This window comes from Akebia trifoliata, chromosome 4, assembly GCF_017979445.1.
Source record: "Akebia trifoliata isolate Shusen 1 chromosome 4, ASM1797944v1, whole genome shotgun sequence".
Lineage (NCBI taxonomy): Eukaryota > Viridiplantae > Streptophyta > Magnoliopsida > Ranunculales > Lardizabalaceae > Akebia > Akebia trifoliata.
Window position 1 is genome coordinate 21,126,071 of NC_141378.1, and position 20,181 is coordinate 21,146,251.

The following is a 20,181-nucleotide window of genomic DNA, read 5'->3' on the forward strand; positions in this document are numbered from 1 at the left end:
CAGAAACTTCATTATGGCAGTGCCACCGCTGGTCAATACCAGCAGGTGGCACCTCTAGGTGCTTCCTTTGGTAGGTGAGATTTTTCCCTTAGCTCCTCTAACTCAATTTTCTCTTGATCGTACTGATTTGGATTATCATGAAACTTGCTCTGTAGTCCTGAACTATTGAAATCATCAAATTGATGTTTGCTTTTTAAAAGGCATATAATGTAGCCTTAGTTTTCCAAAAATAGGATTTTTGGGTTTGGAGAAAACTTTATGAAATTTACGATTATTAGAAAGGTTTGAAAATCTTCCTACCTCAATTACTGCGTTCCTATAATAACAAATGGGTCTTCGATTTGTTGCTGTACTTGACTCAATTTTTCCAATCATTGTTTCATTAGGTTTGAATTGTAGATATTTTCTTTGCGACTATTTCTATCTTCTACGCAATCTCCTAAGGGGTTAGGTTTCTCTCTAGATTTTTGTAGAGAAATAAAAGGAAGAATCTGTAAATTCTGCATTAAATTTGGTATTTATATTACTTATGGGTAAAATCTGCATTAAATTTGGTATTTATATTACTTAATGGTCATGATGTTAAGTTATTTTGGTTTTTAAATTTTTTAGATACTCTAGTCTCTATTTTGCGCAAAATTATAGTCCATGGTTAGCAATTTTTCATTGTGAATCTAATGGTTTTCTTGAATTTCTAAGATTCCAACTTTCAAAAAATACCCTTGTTGGGCCCACACGTAATATGAAAATCAAGGGATTTTATCATTTTTTCTCAACTTAGATTCCAATCATAGTTTAAAAAAAAATGTGTCTTGCATCTCTGATAATTAAAAAAAAAAAAAATTTGACTTTTTCATTTGTGACAACAACAAAAAAAAAAACCATTTTATTCCCGATTTTTTCATTTTTTTACATTTTTTTTTCATAGGAAAAAAATTAAACACTTTCTTTTTTTTTTCAATGCGGGATTTGATACATAATAGAACTTGGTGATTCATAAATAGAAAAATATAAGATTTGATGATAATAACTTGATTTTATGAATTTTCAGGATATATATATATATATATATATTTCATAACTTTTAATATATATTTTTAGCATTTTTTTTCATTTTTCCCCGTTTTTAACGTTCCTTCCAAAGTTTTTCCTTGCCGATTTAAACCTAACCGTATTCCAACTTTGTGACTATGATTCCAACATGCTTATATGTTATCTTTGGGTCTTTCAGCGCCCTAAATTCAAATATAAGATTCATATTTCTATAAGTTTGTCATTTAGAATCTTGAGATTTTATCCTAAGTCTTTTAAGTTCTTGGGATTTTCCTCTAGATATGGTTAAATTTGTTTGGGGCATTGCACAATAATTATGTTTTATTTACAAAGCAAAATACGAATGTAAAACCAAATTTCAGATTAATCAATTGTAGTCAAAGTTTGGCGATTAGAATATGTCGAGCCTCGATGATAGTGACACTGTGAGATATTTTTCAACTCACAAAAGTTATAGAAACTTTGATTTTTACTAGTTGTCGAGGATCAACGTTATTTCTTGAAGCCTCAAAAATAACCGATAATTGTCAAAGGTGGACGGTGTAGAACATTTTTTAACTCACATAAGTAACAAAAACTTGAATTTTCATTGTCATCGAGGTTCATTACTATATCATCGCGATTGCGACATGACAATACTAAGTGAATATCAATGCTCAATGTTGTAGAATATTTTGTATCTCACGGAATTTATAGAAATTTTGGATTTTCACTAGTTGTTGAGTCTGCTCAACACTGTAAGACATTAGTTATTGTTCCTCCGAACTTGAGACTTGTTGAGGAACTCCAATGAATCATAAATAAAAAATGGTAGAGAGAAAGACACTTTCTATTTTATTCTTAAAACTTGCAAGGGAACTACGATGAATCCAAAATCGAAATGATAGATAAAAAGACATTGTCTCTTGTTCATGAGACTTGTTGGGGAGCTCCTTCGAATCCTAAGTCAAAAATGGTGTAAAGAAAAAGAGACTTTTGTTCGATCAATTATAATGAAAAGAATAAGGAGCTTTTAAAATGCAAAAAAGTTTGTGCGGAAGAGTTAAATAAATACTATACATGGGGGTACTTTAGTCAAAACATGCGAGTTAATATAATATTTCACCTTATTTTAAGTAATGTTTTAAAAGTGAGATATTTTTGTAATTACCTACATTTATAGAATATTTTAGCTAAAAATCTTGTATATAACCATTATAGATAAAACAAGACATTAATGTCAAATTTGATTGGACAATCTTTAAAAACAAAAACACACCCAAAAAAAAAATTCTCAGTTGCAAAGTACATTTTTTTTTAAAAAAAATTGAGTTATTATCATTTTATTTTATCCAGATCCAACTCGAGTCCAATAGGGTCGGATTAGCGCTTGCTGCTTTATTGACTTAGGCCGCAAAGCCAATCTATTTAGGGTCAAGTTAGGACTCCATCAAGTCAGATCCAAAATCACAATAACAACCTTAATAAAATCTAATTCTAACGTTATGTTTAGATTGAGAGAAAGGAAGAGAAAAAAAAATAATAGAGTTTCTTTTTATTTTTCTTATTTGGATTATTAAGTGAGGAGAGAAGAAAAAAGACAAAGAGACGAAAAGGATAAAAGGAAAAGATAAATAATTTTTTTTCCCTCCAAATATAAAGAGAAGAAGAAAGAAATAAAAAGAAATTTTTTTAAAATATTTTATAATTTCAACTTTGCTCTTTAAAAATATTTTAAAATTTCAAAATTCTACATTGATTCGTGATACAATACCAATGAAACGTATGTTAAGTTTGACCACACAATCTATGTTAGTTATGACCGGTGGTTGACGAGGCTATAAGAACGTTGTAATAAAAACACTCATGCTGTAATTCTGACATGGAGGTGCGAACATAACTGTAAATGTGTTTAATCGTCTCGCATGAGGAAACAGCATTTACAGTGAGGTGCGCACACGTCAGAAACGTAAAAACCGCAATAAATCGTACGTCACCTCCAGCTTAATTCTAATGAAAAGACAAGGTAAAAGCTAAATAAGGAGTACGGCCCAATTAAAGGGCAGCGCGTTATATGGACCTAACATAACAACACTAAGCAGTGTCGGCAGTGACACGTGAATCGTGATTTACATTACATCAGTCGTTGCAGCAAATAATACTGGTACGGAAGCTTCTAGGCTTCACCAAATTCAGCATACATCATCAAGTTAGCATGTGCCCTTAGTGCGCACGTTAAAGTGTAATAAATACACTTTGAAAATTGGTATCCGAGGGTATTTTTGTAAAAAAAACGAATTTCTTAAGAGCACAAAAATCTAATTTTCACAAAGTGTATTTATTGTAGCTTAAGGCACACGTTAACAAAATCCCATTGAGAGAAGGTGGAGTAAAAATGGTGTAACATCAAAATTTGGATTTTAAAAATACCCTTACTTTAACTTTTAAACTTACTAAATTAGAGGTCATTTTAGTCAAAACTAAAAAAAAAAAAAAAAATTGTAATTCCATGCACGTCCCTAAAATCAGATTGGTTTAGTTTCAAAATTTGTATTTCAAAATTATCACCATCTTAACATTTAAACATAATATAATTAGGGTCATTTTGATCAAAAATTAAGAAAATTACAATCGCTTATTTTAAAATTAAATTGTTTAGTTTTCAAAATTACAAAATATTTTTTCTACTAGTTAATCTTAAAATAACTCTTTAATTAATATTTTAAATTACAAATAAGCCCTTTAGAGACATGTGCCTCTGCTCATACCTCTTTCTAGTCTATTATCTATTAGAATAAGTGAAGGTAGTTGAAGTAGTTCAACAACTAAAATTTGAGTGATCATAAATGCCGTCACTTTTATATTTAAATTTAATATAGTTAAGGTTATTTTGGTATTTTTAAAAAATAAAGAACATTGCAACCCATCACATTGTGGAGTTTTCAAAATTATAAAAATATTCGTTTTTATTGTGTATCCTTCAAAATCCCTTTAATCAATATATTAAATTACAAATAAACCCTTTTGATTGCACACGCTACCTTCTAGGTAAGTTATAATTTTTTTTTCTCAATTGATGTCTCCACTAAATATTGTATTAGTTTAAATAAAAATCAATTGTAAATCCCTCTTCTCTCTACAATCTAGTAGTAAAAAGATTAGGATTTATGTCTGATTATTTCTTTTAAATTTTAAATAGATAATTTAATGGTATATCATATTTTATTATTTAATCTATTGTAAGAGATTTTTTGTAATTTAAAATATTGATTATGGTGATTTTGTAAACCACATAATAAAAAGATATTTCTATGATTGTAGAAAAGAGTCTTGCTGGAGTAACATTGAAATTGACATTGTTTCATACATTGGTGTGCATAGAATCATAAATGCTTCTCCTCGTATCTCGGTGAAAAGCATCTATGGTTTTGTACACACAACAACATTGGCAACGTGTGAAACGATGTCAATTTCAATGTTACTCAGCATTTTCGTAGGATTGTACTTTTAATTTTTGAAAAAAATGACCTTGATAATAATAAAGATAAATGCAAAATGAGGGTATCTTCGGCCTTCATAATTTTGGTGTCAACAAGCACCTATTCAGCCTCCTCTCATTATAATAGTAAAGATGATATATTTTGAATCTATGCAACTTTATTTCTATATAAAAAGGTGAGGGATGTCCCTTCTCTCCTTCGTACTTGAGCCCCATCGAGTGGTTAAAAGGAGATAGGAATAGTTGTTCCCTCGATGTTGACTTTGGTTTGTTTTAAACTTTATATCGAATTTTATTTGTCTTATACAAAATGGAGGAAATGTTTTGTAATTTATGATTAGTGGTCCTATCATGTAAATAAGAGATCATTGTTAGAAAGCCCTCACAATTGGTATTAGAGCTTAGTCAAAATCCTACACATATTGACAAGCTTTTTTATGACATCTTATCAATATTTTGATGTGGATTCATGCATATGATATAAGGTTAAAAATCATAATATAAATCCAACAATCATGTTTAGAAGAACAAATAAATATCCAAAGAATAACGCTGAAGTGACCTCAAGATTGGACCTCATATGGCACACCCTGGCATTAAAGTGTATGGAAACCATAGATGATTTTCCTCGAGATAAGAATGAAAAAGCATACATGGTTCACACCCATTTTCACGTCAAGATGTGCAATATGAGGTCAATCCAGCACGACTCATATCCTAATTAAGACCATAAAGATAATAAATAAATATGCGCGTGCACGTGTATGTGTGTGTGTGTGTGTGTGTGTGTTTTCAGTTTGGAATCATAAAGATCTAGATCACATAAACAGGATTCAATCACCAATCTATATATATAATAACAAGAGAGAGCCTGAAAATTAGAAAAAGATCAAGAATCAGCATGTTCCATACATATGGGTTGAACCTACCAAGGTAATTGTGTTTTTTGGGTTCGACCCACGAGAGTTGGGCCGAATCTGACTCACTACAGTTTTGTTTGGTCCTTGTGGGATGGACTCAAACTGATACAAATCTAATTCGGGTTTTGGGTTCAACCCCACCCAGTAAACAATATTGGGTCTGTGTTCGTTCCATGCATAAACCAAACCAAACCAAAACCACATGCAGATGGATAGATTTATTCCTCAATTGATCCAGAATTTTGACATTTTGGAAGTAGTACGATCATCCGATAAGAAGGGTTTCAATTTCTTCAAATGAAAATATCATTCATAGATTCAAGTCTTATTAATAATGTTTGGTCGAGTCATTAATGATTCTAATCATATGGAATGGAGACTAGCCCATAATTGCATGTGTTGCTATCAATAGGTCCATAGAAACAATATTTGTTGGTCAGCCCAATGGACAGTTATTCATAGAATTGTTGGGCGTATGAACGTGTTACGAACAAAAAATAATTTATTTGTGTACATGCTACATGCATATGTATTAGGGGTGTAACTTGGGTCAATTTGAGGTCAAATTGGAACTGATCCACAAAATAAGAACCAGAACCGAACCAAATTTCATTAGAACCAAGCCAACCCAAACCGAACTAAAGTTTGTTTGATTCAGTTCGCATCTATGAGTTGCCAATATTCTATAAATTGAGAGTATCATTTTTTAATGAAAAAATAAACATAAAATTTCATATAATAAATCACTAATCTATCCATAAAAATCATTAGTTTATCCATAAAAGATCATTAATCTATATCCTAACTCCTAAAATAACTCATAATTATTATATATGCATATATATATATATATATGGGTCCCATTCAGCAACAAACATTTTTCAAAACATGGGTTAGAGGTTTTGGAATGGGCCGATTTTTGGTGAGGATGATCATCCTCACCAAAAATCAGCCAATTCCAAAACTTCTAGTCCCAGTTTACAAGTTGAAAAATCGTGGACCGTCCATTTTTTGTAAATCATTTTTGATGGGGTTAGAAGTTTTGGAATGGACTGATTTTTGGTGATGATGATCTCCTCACCGTAGAGATCATCCTCACCAAAAATCAGCCCATTCCAAAACCTCTAACCCATGTTTTGAAAAATGTTTTGCCAAAATGTTTGTTGCTGAACATTTCCCTATATATATAGGGAACGGTTCAGCAGCCCTAAAGTTTGGTGCCAAACATTTTTCAAAATATGGGTTAGAAGCTTTGGAATGAGCTGATTTTTTGTGAGGATGATCTCTATGATGAGGAGATCATCCTCACCAAAAATCAGCCTATTCCAAAACTTCTAACCCCATCAAAAGTGATTTACAAAAATTGGACGGTCCATGATTCTTCAACATGTAAACTAGGGTTAGAAGTTTCAAAATAAGCTGATTTTTTGTGAGGATGATCTCTTCACCGTAGAGATCATCCTCACAAAAAATCAGCCTATTCCAAAACTTCTAACCCCATCCAAAGTGATTTACAAAAAATGTTTGGCACCAAACTTGGCAAACTTTAGGGCTGCAGAACCGCTCCCATATATATATTAGTGATCCAGACTTGATCCAAGAACTGAACCAAATTGATCAATTCTCCATTATTGGGAGGGACGTAATGAAGTAGACTAAATTGTCTATCCAAAGATTATCATTCTATGGAAGTTAAAATTTCTCAAATTTTCTAACAAAAAGTCAAATAAACAATTTCTACTATCTAAAATTCTATACATGTTAGTTGACATTATGTAGTATGATTAACTTGTACCACAGAATGCAAGGTTGACAAACATATAGCACTCGAATTAATCCTCCTGTAAACTTAAGATGAGAGTAAAGAACTTAAATGTTCCAACAATTAAAAGAAGAATCTGCTGGAATGACATCAAGATTGTACCTCATATGGCACATCTTGGCCTGAAAGTGTTTAGGAACCATAGATGCTTCTTGACTTGTATCTCAATGAAAATAATATACAGTTTCTACACACTTTCATGTCAGGATGTGTGATATGAAGTACAATCTAGACATCACTTCAGCATAATTCTTAAAAGAACAAGGAGATATTAACTAAATTTCACCCGAATTTGAGTCAGACAATTTTTTACAACAAAAATACTGATTCACCAAACATTGATATATGGAGAGTAATCTATACATGCCCACATACTATGTCAAAGGTCCTTAATTATGCAGACTTAACTACACTTGAAATACTAATGTTAAACATCCATACAAAAGATCCTGGTAAGCAAGCTCCTTCTACATAATTTGCAGGAGCTTGGATGGACTCTACAATTGCAGTACATGATGACTTAGCATTGAATTATAATATACAAAATCAGTTCTAGCCATGCCTTGAGCGAATTCCTCTCAAATTGTAAAACTCCCCGGGTTGATGGTAATGCTCTTGGTACAATTATCAGTTTTGTAAATACCAACAAGTCGATCAGCCAACTCAAACATGTTATTTCTCAGGCTGCAAGTAGCAGAAACCACAAAATAATCAGTTGAGCACTGTGCATACACACACAAGTGTGTGTGCATGTGTGTGTGTGTGTGTGTGTGTGTGTGTGTGAGAGAGAGAGAGAGAGAGAGCATAAAATGGGTCAGATTTGATCCGAAACAAAATTTAGCAGGTTTGATTCCTTTGAGTATATGTGAATAAAAAAATGGATCGAAAATGGGTTGATGTCCCTTGACTTGAGTCTGATCCAGGTTGGATACGGATCCATCCCTATATCTAGATCCAAATGATATATTACTTTAAAAATTATATTTTTATGTTTTGGAGATATCTTTCTTCTACTACATTAATATAACATGAATTCTTATAAAATAAAAGAATTATAATGGGAAGATAGAATAGTATAGCAATTAGAAGAAAAAAAAAATATAGCAAAAAAATGTTGAATGGCCCAAAATTATTCGACCCGACGGACCTGAATCAAATATTTGGTTGGGTCAGATCCAGGTTCAGTAAAAGCAAAATGGTTCAAATATGGTTTTAGCTAATAAGATCCAAGTTGAATCCAAATAAAAAAAGTCGAATCTGGAAACGATATTCCCAAACCCGACCCATGTTAAGCCCGAGAGAGTAATAACGTTCGTGATAATCTACCAAGAAAGTCCTAGCTACCTTATGATTACGAATTGTGCATCCTTCGTGCGGTCTTTCACATAATGCCCCACGATTGAAACATTCTTGAAGTCTGCTAGACCATACAAAAACGGAGTCATGTGGTTGAAAAGGAAAATGAGCAAATCTAAAAGAAATAAACTTATATGAAAAGTAAAGAGGACAGTACCCAAAGCAGCGTCGATCTCGTCCATTACATAAAGTGGTGTAGGTTTGTAGTGATGGAGTGCAAAAACTAGAGCTAATGAGCTAAGCGTCTAAAAGCAGTAAAGAATATCAATTCAATCAGCATTGAGAAAGCTCACATGCATAAAGTTAGGGATAAAATGATATGATAGAGTGTGTTGCCATCATGGTTTCAAAACTCGGTTTGACATCTCGTCTCATTCATGGACGAGAGCGAGTTGTCTCTGACAAGTCAACTCATCTCAAACAAGATAAATAATTTAACTCGGTTTACAGTTATTTATTAAAAAATGTTTAGATGAAAATAATTATACTTTTTTTAGAACATAAGGTAGATTAAATGATATTTAGTAATAAAATCGTATTTTATTTTGATAATAAATATATATATTTTTTAATTAAAACATAGAAAATCCCAGTTGACTCAGATGATTTTTACTGACTCGGTCAAGATTTTCCAAATATCGTCCGAGTCATCTCGTTTGCCTCGAGAGATTTTGAACACATGAAACACCCCATCTTTCCATCTCGTTCATGGATGATACTGAGATGACTCAGGCGAGTCATCTTGGTCTCGAACGAGATTTAAAACCATGGTTGCCATATGACATTACCTTCTCGCCACCTGATAAGTTCGCAATGTTCTTCCAACTCTTCTTTGGGGGTCTAACACTGAAAACCACACCTTCAGAGAAAGGATCCAAAGAGTCAACTAGCTCCAACTCTGCATCACCTCCAAGTGTGATCATCTGCAGAAAACCCATAAGGCAAACTTTAATCGAAAAATTTTAAATGACCAACATTGGGTGTTATTTTGGAGATCGAAATGGGTAGTGCCAACAACATATTTGGCAGTACATTGCTTATTTTTCTTTGCTCTTTAATTGGAACCAATGCCATTTGGGGGCAAAATTCCAACTATTCCGGCAATCCCAGTAAGACCCATTTTACCAAACCAAGGATAGTGAAACACTTGGTCTTATGTTTAGACGTGTGTCCAAACTGGCTCTAGAGCTTTACATGGACACATTCAGGAGGATATGGAAACTCCAAGAAACATGATTGGGGGTTTTTTTTTAATGGATAAAAGATACTCCATAACAAGAACAACATTGAATTTAAGATAATTAACCTGTAAATCACCTATTTCACAGACCTGATACATTTCCTTCAACTTCAGAGATATTGTGTTGAATCCTGCCATGAACTCGTCTAACCTAAATTCATGTCAAATTTGTTGTAAAAAAATTAGTCTTACAGGTGGTGAGGCGGAAAGCAAAATTAATATAAATCAATCAAACTACTTGGAGAGGATGCACTTGCCGGTTCTTTCTCAATTCATCATATTGCTTCTTTAGATCATCTCGTTCTTCAGTTACTGAGTTGAGCTCCTCCACACGTTCAGTGTACAAGGAAGCCTTTTTCTGATATCTGTGGTAGCGAAAAAAATTAGAAGAAGCAATTTGAACCAACTGGTGACTGAGATTTCAGTAGTTCTGAAAGGGAATATATATATATAATATAGGGTAGCGTTCGGCAGCCAACGTTAGGGAGCCAAAATTTGTCCCATATAGCTTAAAATTTTTGGATTGGGCTGAATTTTTTTGTGAGGATGATCCCATCAGAAGTGGTCTAAAAATTAATGTTAAAAAATCGACGGTCCACAATTCTAAACCACTTTTGGTGGGGTTAGAAGTTTCAGATTGGGCTGATTTTTTGTGAGGATGAAATCAGCCCATTCCGAAACTTCTTAACCATATAGGACAAAGGCATTGGCTCCCTAACGTTGGCTATATATATACTAGAGTTTGCCTGTGCCGTAGGCACGGACATTCTCTTTCGGGTTAAGGGAGTAAAAGTGTAAAAATAAAGTTGGAGGGATATTATTGAAGAAATTTAAGGTCAAAGGCGTAAAAGATGAAAAACAATAATGTGGGTTAAAGGGGTAAAAGAAGAAAGTTATAGGTGGTGTTGTGTAAAGAAAATAAAGTGCGTTCCACAAAACTATAGCTTGATTAAAGGGTTAAGGGGGTAAAAGTGGAAAAAAAATAAAAAATTGGGCCCCATCGTTCTTATTAAAACTTCTAGAAGTTAAGAGGAAAAAAAAAGAATAAAATCGATTAAATAGGAGATCTAATAAAATTAGAGGGACTGAATAGGAAAGACAAAAGAGTGTGGTGTAAGTTTGATGAGACATTTATCCGACCACAAAACTGTAGCTGAGGGGACATTAATCTCAACTCAAAAAACACAAAACTATTCCAACTCAGTTGTGTTTAATTACATAGATATGGATCAAGATCCCTTGACTCCTAAGAATGACTCATGCAAAAAAACAAATGATCCGAACCCTTTAAATGCAAAATCCAATAGTTGAGTTTTATCCTCGGGATAAGTATCTCCGAGATTTGTGTTATCAAGATACTCATAAATCTCAAACAATGGATTTTGTGTTTTAAGGGTTGGGATCGTGTGTATTTTTTATGAGTCATTCTTAGGAGTCCGGATCCCAAAAAAATTTCCTACAAGGGTTAGAAGTTTCGAAATGGACTGGTTTTTTGAAGATGATCTCCACGGCAAGAGATCATCCTAACAAAAACAATCAGTCCTTTCCGAAAATTCTAACCCTAACTTACAAGTTGAAGAATCATTAACTGTCAAATTTTACAGCTACTTTGTAAACCACTTTTGATGGGATTAGAGGTTTTGGAATGGGCTGATTTTTTGCGAGGATAATCTATATGGTGAGGAGATTATCCTCACAAAAATGCAGTCCATTCTGAAACTTCTAAGCCATTTAAGACAAAATTTTGGCTGTAGAACCAGATCATATATATATATATATATATGGGTCACGTTCAATGGCAAACTTTTTAGCAAACTTTTTGGCAAAACATTTTTCAAAACTTGAGTTAGAAGTTTTGGAATGGGCTGATTTTTGGTGAGGATGATCTCTACGGTGAGGAGATCATCATCACCAAAAATCAGCCCATTCTAACCCCATCAAAAACAGTTTACAAAAAATGGACGGTCCACGATTTTTCAACTTGTAAACATGGGTTAGAAGTTTTGGAATGAGCTGATTTTTGGTGAGGATGATCATTCCAAAACTTCTAACTCATGTTTTGAAAAATGTTTTGCCAAAAAGTTAGCCATTGAACGCTACCCTATATATATATATATATATATATATATATATATATATATATATATATATATATATAGAGAGAGAGAGAGAGAGAGAATCCATACTCTGAAATTGAGTCGAGGTTTGGATTCATTTCTTTCATCTGTGCTTCAAGTAGTGTGACTTTTTCTAGAGCTCTCTTTAGGTCACAAGCTTCACTTAACGTTTCATCGGCCAACGTTGCTTGGAGTTTTTCAGGATCTAGAGCATCTTTCTGAATTCTGCAACCATGAAATATTAATTAAAGGTCCCTAAATATAAAGTACAATTTTTCAGATCATGTTCCAATAGTCAGATCATACTGTTCCATATGTTTCACTAGATCAGTTTGTAGGTCTTCAAGCTTTTTCTTAAATGCTTTCCCTTTCATTTCCCACTCTTTTAAAAGCTTCTTCATATCTTGTAATTTATAGTCAGCATCAACCTGTTCAATCAACACCAAATTAAGAAAATTAATTACCGAAAGAAAATTTTTCACGGATAAGGGGAATAAATCAACCTCAGCAGCCCGCTTCTCATCCATGGTTTTCTTCAGTTTGTTATATTCTTCCTTTGATCCATCTAACACTTCTTTATGTTGTTCAATCAACTGGGAAATATAGAAAAAGAAATAAAACAAGACTAAAAAAATAAAAAAAATAATCAATATGGAATAGAGTACTTAATTCATTACGATTACTGTAAAAAGACCTCTTGTGTTTTTTTGTAGTTATCTTGGACACTAAATGCTTTCTGTTCTATCTCTTTGAAAGCGGCAAGCATCTTTTCCTTATTATCAACAAACCGTTCCTTCTCTTTCTTCGACTCCTCAATACCATTGGTTAACTTCTTTACCATTTTCTGACCTGTCACTATCTGAACTTTACGTCGGTTGATCTCTGTGCTGGTTTCATCAATATCCTGATGAGAGAGAAGCATGAATTAGTAGACTCCACACAAAAAAAAATCCAGATTTTAGCCTTGTTTGAGTGATTTACAATACTTACAGACTGAATTTTATTGACCTTTGACTTCTGATTTTTCAACTTTTCGCCACCTGCATTTTCTATTTTACTCTGGAGCTCCAAAGCCTTGGAAGAACACAAAAAAGCATAAATCAATTCTATCATAGAATCACAAGGGAGAGAGTCCTTTAAAGTTCAATTAAGGGTCCCAAAAATATTATCTTTCTCAATCACTAACCTTCTCCTTAAGCTTTTTGGAGCCTTTAGTAAGCCTCTCAAGCTCCTTCTCTATGGAAGATATAATTTTACTGAGCTCCACTAATCTGTCCAGCTCATCTTTTCTAGGCTGTGATGCGGCCTTTAGAGAATCAAGTTGTTTCTCTACATAACTATGTTGTGCATTCAAACTGTCAATCTGTTTCGAAAAAAAGTAAAACAGTTTAATACAAGAATCAACCAAGTGATGGTATTTAACTTAATGAGTCGTGATATTCTGACTCGAAAAGACTCCTCAGTCTGTATTCGGCTGACGTGGCAAGGGCACAGAACCATAGATGTTTTTCTTCAGGATACACAAGGAAAAGATCAACAGTTCTGTGCACTTACCACGTACAGACCGAGTGGGTCTTTTCGAGTCAGAAAATCATTAGTCTATGTTAAAATAAGCCAGACAACATAGGGCATAAAATGGGTCGGATCCACATTTAGATGTGAATACAAATATTTGGGTCTGGACCTGGACCTGGATCTGACTCAGATCATACTAATACCCATATACAAACCAATCCAACCCATTTCACATTAAAACAACATCCCTAGATTTAGGTTGGTTGGGTTGGGTCAATGTAAAGTAAACCATATCCAACCCATTTCTTATTCGGATATACTCCAAGGAACCAAACCTGCTAATTCAGTTTTTGGATCACTTGGATTTCGGTCAGACCCATTTTATGCTGTAAGATAACATACTCCCATGCATTACCTCCTTCTGGCTTTTGGCTAATTCCATTTCCAAACGGGCCACTGCTTTTTCTGCGGACTGATATTGTCTGACTGAATCAGCAATCCTTTGGCGTAAACCACTTATCTGGTCAACTAGATTAGCTAGTTCTTTCTCGGCATTTGCAACAGTTTCTCCAGAAACACTAGTAGCTCGGATTGATGTTCCCATCTTACCACCACGTGGCTTGCTACCCCCTCCACTCATTGTACCTGATTTCTCGAAAAGTGCACCATCCATTGTTACCACTCGGCTAAATTCCTTGTTCCCACCATATGCAATTCTTGTTGCCTGACAACATGCAACAAAAAAAAGAATATTATGCTAATCTTTTCCCTTATATGAGATAGATAAAAACAAGAGTGATAGCTTCAGACAAGATATTTTAATATAAAACAAGCTTTCTATTGATTTTAATGTGGCTATAACATAGTTTGAAATCAATTTTGAGAAATTCAAACCTATAAAATGGCCGCGGACATTAAAAATCCATGAATTCCTACCACAATTGCAGAAACTACAGAGCCCCAATTACATAATTGAATCCTTCCAAGTGGTTCAGTTATCCTCCCAGGCATAGTCATAAACCCCATTATTGAATTCTTCCCCCATGGACAAATCTAGTGATATTTAATTTACTTCCATTAAGGAATGTTGTTAGGAAAGCTCTAGAAAATTTTAGGAACAATGAATATGAACAAAAGATCAAATAAACTTAATATTTTTTTGTTCATTATAAAGTCAACATCACATTAAGAACTCATGATCTATATGGACTTAATTCGGAAAAAAAAAATAACCAAGAGCTTGCAAAGTGAAATTCATTAAAAATAGGCGCAAGGAATAAACATAAAAGTAATTGCAGCTCAAGCCTCAGACCAAAAGGCAAACTCATATGCCTTTTAGTTGAACTGTAAGCCTCATTAACTTCTTTAAGTTTCTTATTTATTAATCTATATGTTAATAATACTTTCTATTTTCTTCTTATTCTTTTTTTTTTAATCTTCTTCTATTTCTTAGTTGCTGATAGAATGAAACATGATTGGAGCCTTTAGAAATAAATTTGAATGTAAAATAGTAATATATGCTAATTAAGTTGTTGAATTAATTTGATTCATAAATACTTTTTTTGTGTGTACAGTATTGTGTAGAGAAAGTTATTGAAAAATTTTATTTATTCCAATTTTTGCAATAAATATAAATAATACTCGCTACAAAAACTTTCGATTAATTAAATATAAATATGTCTTTCTTGTTGATACATGAAATAGTGATATTTTAGTAGAATGCAATATTTAAAGTTAGAATATGATGATATGTTTTGGGAACTAGAAATACAAAAAAATGCGGTGGCAACCCAATTTTTTTTTTTTTTTTTAATATAATTTATTACATATAGTATATTATTTTTTTTAATTATATGTATGTGAGGCTTATTATGCTTGATGCCTCAAGGAATTGGCTAGTTGTGAGCCACGCCTCATATCTCGACGTCTGACAACATTATTACACATCATATATATTTCAATATTTTCATCGTTCAAATATCACCAAAAGCATTGCCAAATTTTCAAAAAAAAATCATATTGACTTATGGAATAATAAGATTTTTTTAATTGTATGGTGTTTTCTTTCAAAAAGAATGATGAGCATTAACTGAATAGATCCACAAATAATGGCCTTTTATCTATCTTCAAGCAAAAAAATAAAAGAAATATGTAGATAAAACAAAGATACCTGATCAAGGTTTTTTGCCACAATAGTGTTCCCTAGTGCCGCAAAGAAAGCTAGCTTCATCCGTTCATCTTGGACCTTGACTAGATCAAAAAGGCGTGGCACTCCCTCTGGAGGACTTACTTTCTCTTTCAACTTATGTAAATGATCTACTTGTTTCTCCTACAAAAAAGAAATCGGAGAAGTAATTCTTATAATACTTAACTTCAAATTTATGAAAAACAAGTTTATTTAGGCTTTAAATACGTTTTGATAGTTTTAAGTGGAAAGTTCAAATATTTATTAATACTTTATTATATGTATGTGCAATAATCTAGTCCTTGAAGTTAATAGTTTAATAGAGTTAAGTTAAAATTAAAATATCATTCAATTGAAAAAGAATCTTGAAATATATATATATATATATATATATACATATATATATAGAAATGATCTATCTAAAAAGCTAAGTACAAAAATTATTAATTATTTAACTAAAACGATTAATACATAATTGATTGATTAATTAGATGACTTAATTGTAACAAGTAAGAAAGTGGGGGATTCAAATTACAAAACAATGGATTTGTTTAAGCCAATTTAAGAGGTTATAATTGTGGGTCCCAATACTTAAAAGATTTAAAAAGAGAAAAATCTATTGTGTTAAGGGGGATACAACAACAAAAAGAAAAGACAATACGGGGAGAAAAGTAAAGGAAAGAAATAAGAAAAAAATATCAACGAAAATTACCAATTCTGTGACTCTAACGATCTAATTGAGTTTGACAATAGTAAACAATTTCTATTTATTTTAGGATTTTGTTAGCTTTAATTTGATTAACTTAGTTTATAGCATTTAAAGATTATAATTTCTATGGAAATTCTATGAAATTGGTATACAAATGTTGTATTTGATGACATGATAGAGTAATGAAGCTTGAAAGTTGTTTAAATTCAGACTTGAATAGTTAGGGTTCATTCAATTTTTATCCTAATTACTTTTATAAGAATTATGATTTAAATTAAATTATGCATTGAATTTTTTTCGAATTTTGTGCAATAGAGGTGAGTTAAATAGTATGATATGCATTGTATTAAAAATTGTAATTCAATAAAGTGTCGATTGGATCATGTAATTCAATTTGATTTTATTAGATTATAATACGATATTTGTTATAACCTGATTTAAACAATTGACAATAAATATTGGGCTTCGGTCATAAATATGGGCTTTTGGGTTGTGGTCTTCAAAACATCAATAATTGACCTTTGGGTGGTGAACTTTATGTCACTAAAGGGGGGTATACATTTCCTTGGGTAAAAATCCTTGAACACCATTTTACCTGAACTACAACAATTGAAAAGTGCACTTATGGTATTTGTTGAAGAAATTGATTTTATTTCGAAGAAAATTTTATTTTGAAAAAACATATTTATGTTTGGACTTTTATCTATTTGGACACTAAATATGAATTCAAGTTTAATGTTATACACGTTTGGATTTATTTTGTATCCTTCTTTGAAATATGACTTTTATTTTTATTTGCAAAATATACGACTATTGGTTCAAACATGTATATACTTCAGGTATGGTTTCTTCATCAGTAACAATAGTGTATCTGTGTGTGTGGGGGTGTGTGTTTGTGTGTGTGTGTGTGTGTGTGTGTGTGTTATCAGTTTAAATATTTTTCTATACTCATCCTTTTCCACTTTTTTCCTAAGTTTGCCCTTGTCATTTTAAACCAGTGATCCAACTTAATCACTATGAGCCCAACCTACTAGCCTAACCCGAAATCGCAACTCACTAACCCGACATGAAGCCTATTAGGATAGTCACGAGTTGGGTCTCATCTTCGATTCTAGCTTGTCGCCCAGTCTGACACTATTCACAGCCCATCTCGAATCTAGCATGGACCAAGAGAACCTAGGCATGGCCTGATTTGCACCCCAGCATAACATCCACATTATCATTACTAGTGGGTGGCTGGCACTTGCATTCACACGTGTCTAAAGTGTTAAGGAAGTTGTGGTACGGGGCATACAATTACAACTGAAGTAGAAAAGAAAGAAAAATGAAAATGATGAACACCAAAATTTAACGTAGAAAACCTCCAAAAATTGGAGTAAAAACCACGGGCAAATTGTAGAAGGATTTCACTATTGCAAAAGAAATACAACTCTTTCTCTATATAAATAAGGAGGGCACAATTGACAATACCCTCTCTCTTATCATATGAGAAAATACACTCTCTCTCTAACACAGGAAAGGCTAAGAAGATTAGGAGAAATCTCACAATTTTTCTCTCTAAACTTTCTTTCCCTCTCTCTTAGTTAGGATGGGATTATAACACAAGACTGGGATAATCTCTGAAGGAAAGGAGGCATGTATATATAGCGAGAAATAGGTGGTTATCCAGTGGTCATATTTGACTTATCCAATCATCAAATTTGACCTATCCAGTCGTCATATTTGACTTATCCAGTCGTCAAATTTGACTTTTCTTAACCGCCTTCAGACAACAAAAATGGCTTTATTATCTGACATAAAGTTTAATGCACCTTAAATGTATCATGTATGTTAATCTTTTTAATGGAAAATAAAAGTAAAAAAGTAATAATGTCCCTTTAAGGTCGATGGGACATGAAACAACAGTGATAAATTATAGAAAGAAAAAAAAAAACATAAATTAATTACTTATCAAAACGATGCTTATTTGCGAGCGTAGTATTAGTTGATGAGCCTGGAGAGGGAGTCCATATAAAACTGGAATTATTGATAGAGGTGTTGGAGTCTAAGGACTTTAAAATAGGTATAACCAAGAACAAGTATGTGGAGTGTAAATTTTGTACTGACACCAGAACGAAACTGTCAAATAACAATTGATCGTCTAGAAATACACCGAAACTAACTACTTCCATCATCTTGGGCCCATAATACATAATCATGGAGAGATTGGGGAAGATGTTGCCCATAAAATCAAGTTGGATGATTAAAGTGAGAGGTGCACTTCTAAAGTGGTATGTGATAGATGATATTGGAGATGGTGCAAAATAAACGGGTCCACGTGTGTCCCATGTGGACTGACCATAGGTGAGGTGGAAAAACACAATCAATGGGGGGCAAAGAGGATGTTGGTTTGCAGGTCGTGCAATTATTGTGACCCGCATGACCATTCATTGGATGCCTTTTACCTCCCAAATACGTCAAACTACGGGTTACTTGATGGGGCAGAGACAATTAAGTATTTTCACCTTCCTTTTTGCTTATAAATAAGACATGAGGGAACAAAAGAAAGGGCTTTGCTTTTCTAATTCTACCACCACTTTTCTCTCACAATCAGGTTTTGCTATCTCTCTCTCTTTCATCTTCCCTCTCAATGTTTGGTTCACTTCAACCCATCCTCTCTACATTGACATTCAAGACCTTATCTACTTCAGACAAATTGTATTTGACCCAATAAATTTTGGAGACTCCATTGGGGTATCATACCTTGGTTTTAAGAAGAAAAAACAATACAAAAAAAAATGTAAAATAAGATATATTGAGCATTTGAAGAAGAGGGCAAATGCTTGTTTTACTGCACTTTCATGGAGTTTTAACTAAAGACTCATAGCATTGGCGACTTAAGCATTTATGGCGCATTTTACTTTTTCCCCTGGAAATGTAAGGTGAATAGGCCTCTTGAAAGGCGTCACATCATATGTCTTGAGAATGCCTTGTGCCCTTTTTCATTGGCATCCAAGCAATATATCCCTACAAAGTTTCCCTAAGTAAGTGAAATTAAAATCTACGGCATGTCCTTCAATGAAATTATCTAAAATAATTATGTTTTTTATCTTCTATACATATTCTTTGGACAAGTGGACATTTTTTTTGCTTATGAAGGAATTGATGTTGGTGTAACACTGTCATGTGGGAGAAATTGTCTTTTCTTTGTCCGAACTACTTGTACCATGCCACTCTTAGGTCAAGTGCATTAATTTCCCTAAATGACAAAATGACATTGATTCAAGTGCCAGAGCATATTGATTCAAGTTCCAAAAGGTTCTTTAGCTTCCACCTTCTCTTTGCACAATGAAAGCTAATACTTCTAAAATATTCTGAGCAGACTCAACAAGTAAAATGTGATGCGCCTTCTAACCACCACTATAACAATTGCAAGGAATTACAGGCATGAAGAGATTAGACAATGGGGCTTTTCTCAAATCTTATCTTTTTAAAGATCTCATCAATCTCTTTAATCTCCTTCACTTTCTTCTACTTAGAAAACAATTGGTCATATGGATTTCGACAATGCATCTTCTTCAACAACCGACAATTAGATAAAATCCATTTGATCTCCATCTCTTACAACGTTACCAATTAGATGAAATCCCTTCGATCTCCATCTTTTACAACGTTAACAATACAACATTCGATTCTCCCCTCTCATTTCCAACAAAAACGACTTGGTTTCCTCTCGAACCCTCAGACCGCCTCCCTTACTCCTCCTTTCACTGATGCCAACCGCGGTAGAGAGATTTGGGATCGTTG

The 20,181-nt window shown here is 33.1% G+C and overlaps 1 protein-coding gene across 1 annotated transcript in view; it reads right to left on the reverse strand.

Annotated features, from left to right (window-relative positions):
- Window positions 1–7,594: 7,594 nt before the first annotated feature.
- Window positions 7,595–20,181, reverse strand: part of SMC3 (structural maintenance of chromosome 3) — a 29,842-nt gene continuing 17,255 nt past the window's right edge. The window contains exons 15-28 of the mRNA XM_086440372.1: window positions 15,672–15,830; window positions 13,917–14,225; window positions 13,173–13,349; window positions 12,977–13,060; window positions 12,681–12,890; window positions 12,490–12,579; window positions 12,293–12,414; window positions 12,056–12,211; window positions 10,127–10,234; window positions 9,960–10,020; window positions 9,418–9,552; window positions 8,787–8,874; window positions 8,618–8,690; window positions 7,595–7,957 (exon numbers count right to left, since the gene is read on the reverse strand). Coding sequence (XP_086296498.1) covers window positions 7,852–7,957; window positions 8,618–8,690; window positions 8,787–8,874; window positions 9,418–9,552; window positions 9,960–10,020; window positions 10,127–10,234; window positions 12,056–12,211; window positions 12,293–12,414; window positions 12,490–12,579; window positions 12,681–12,890; window positions 12,977–13,060; window positions 13,173–13,349; window positions 13,917–14,225; window positions 15,672–15,830 — 1,878 coding nt within the window. The 3' untranslated portion in view covers window positions 7,595–7,851. The remainder of the gene's footprint in view (window positions 7,958–8,617; window positions 8,691–8,786; window positions 8,875–9,417; window positions 9,553–9,959; window positions 10,021–10,126; window positions 10,235–12,055; window positions 12,212–12,292; window positions 12,415–12,489; window positions 12,580–12,680; window positions 12,891–12,976; window positions 13,061–13,172; window positions 13,350–13,916; window positions 14,226–15,671; window positions 15,831–20,181) is intronic.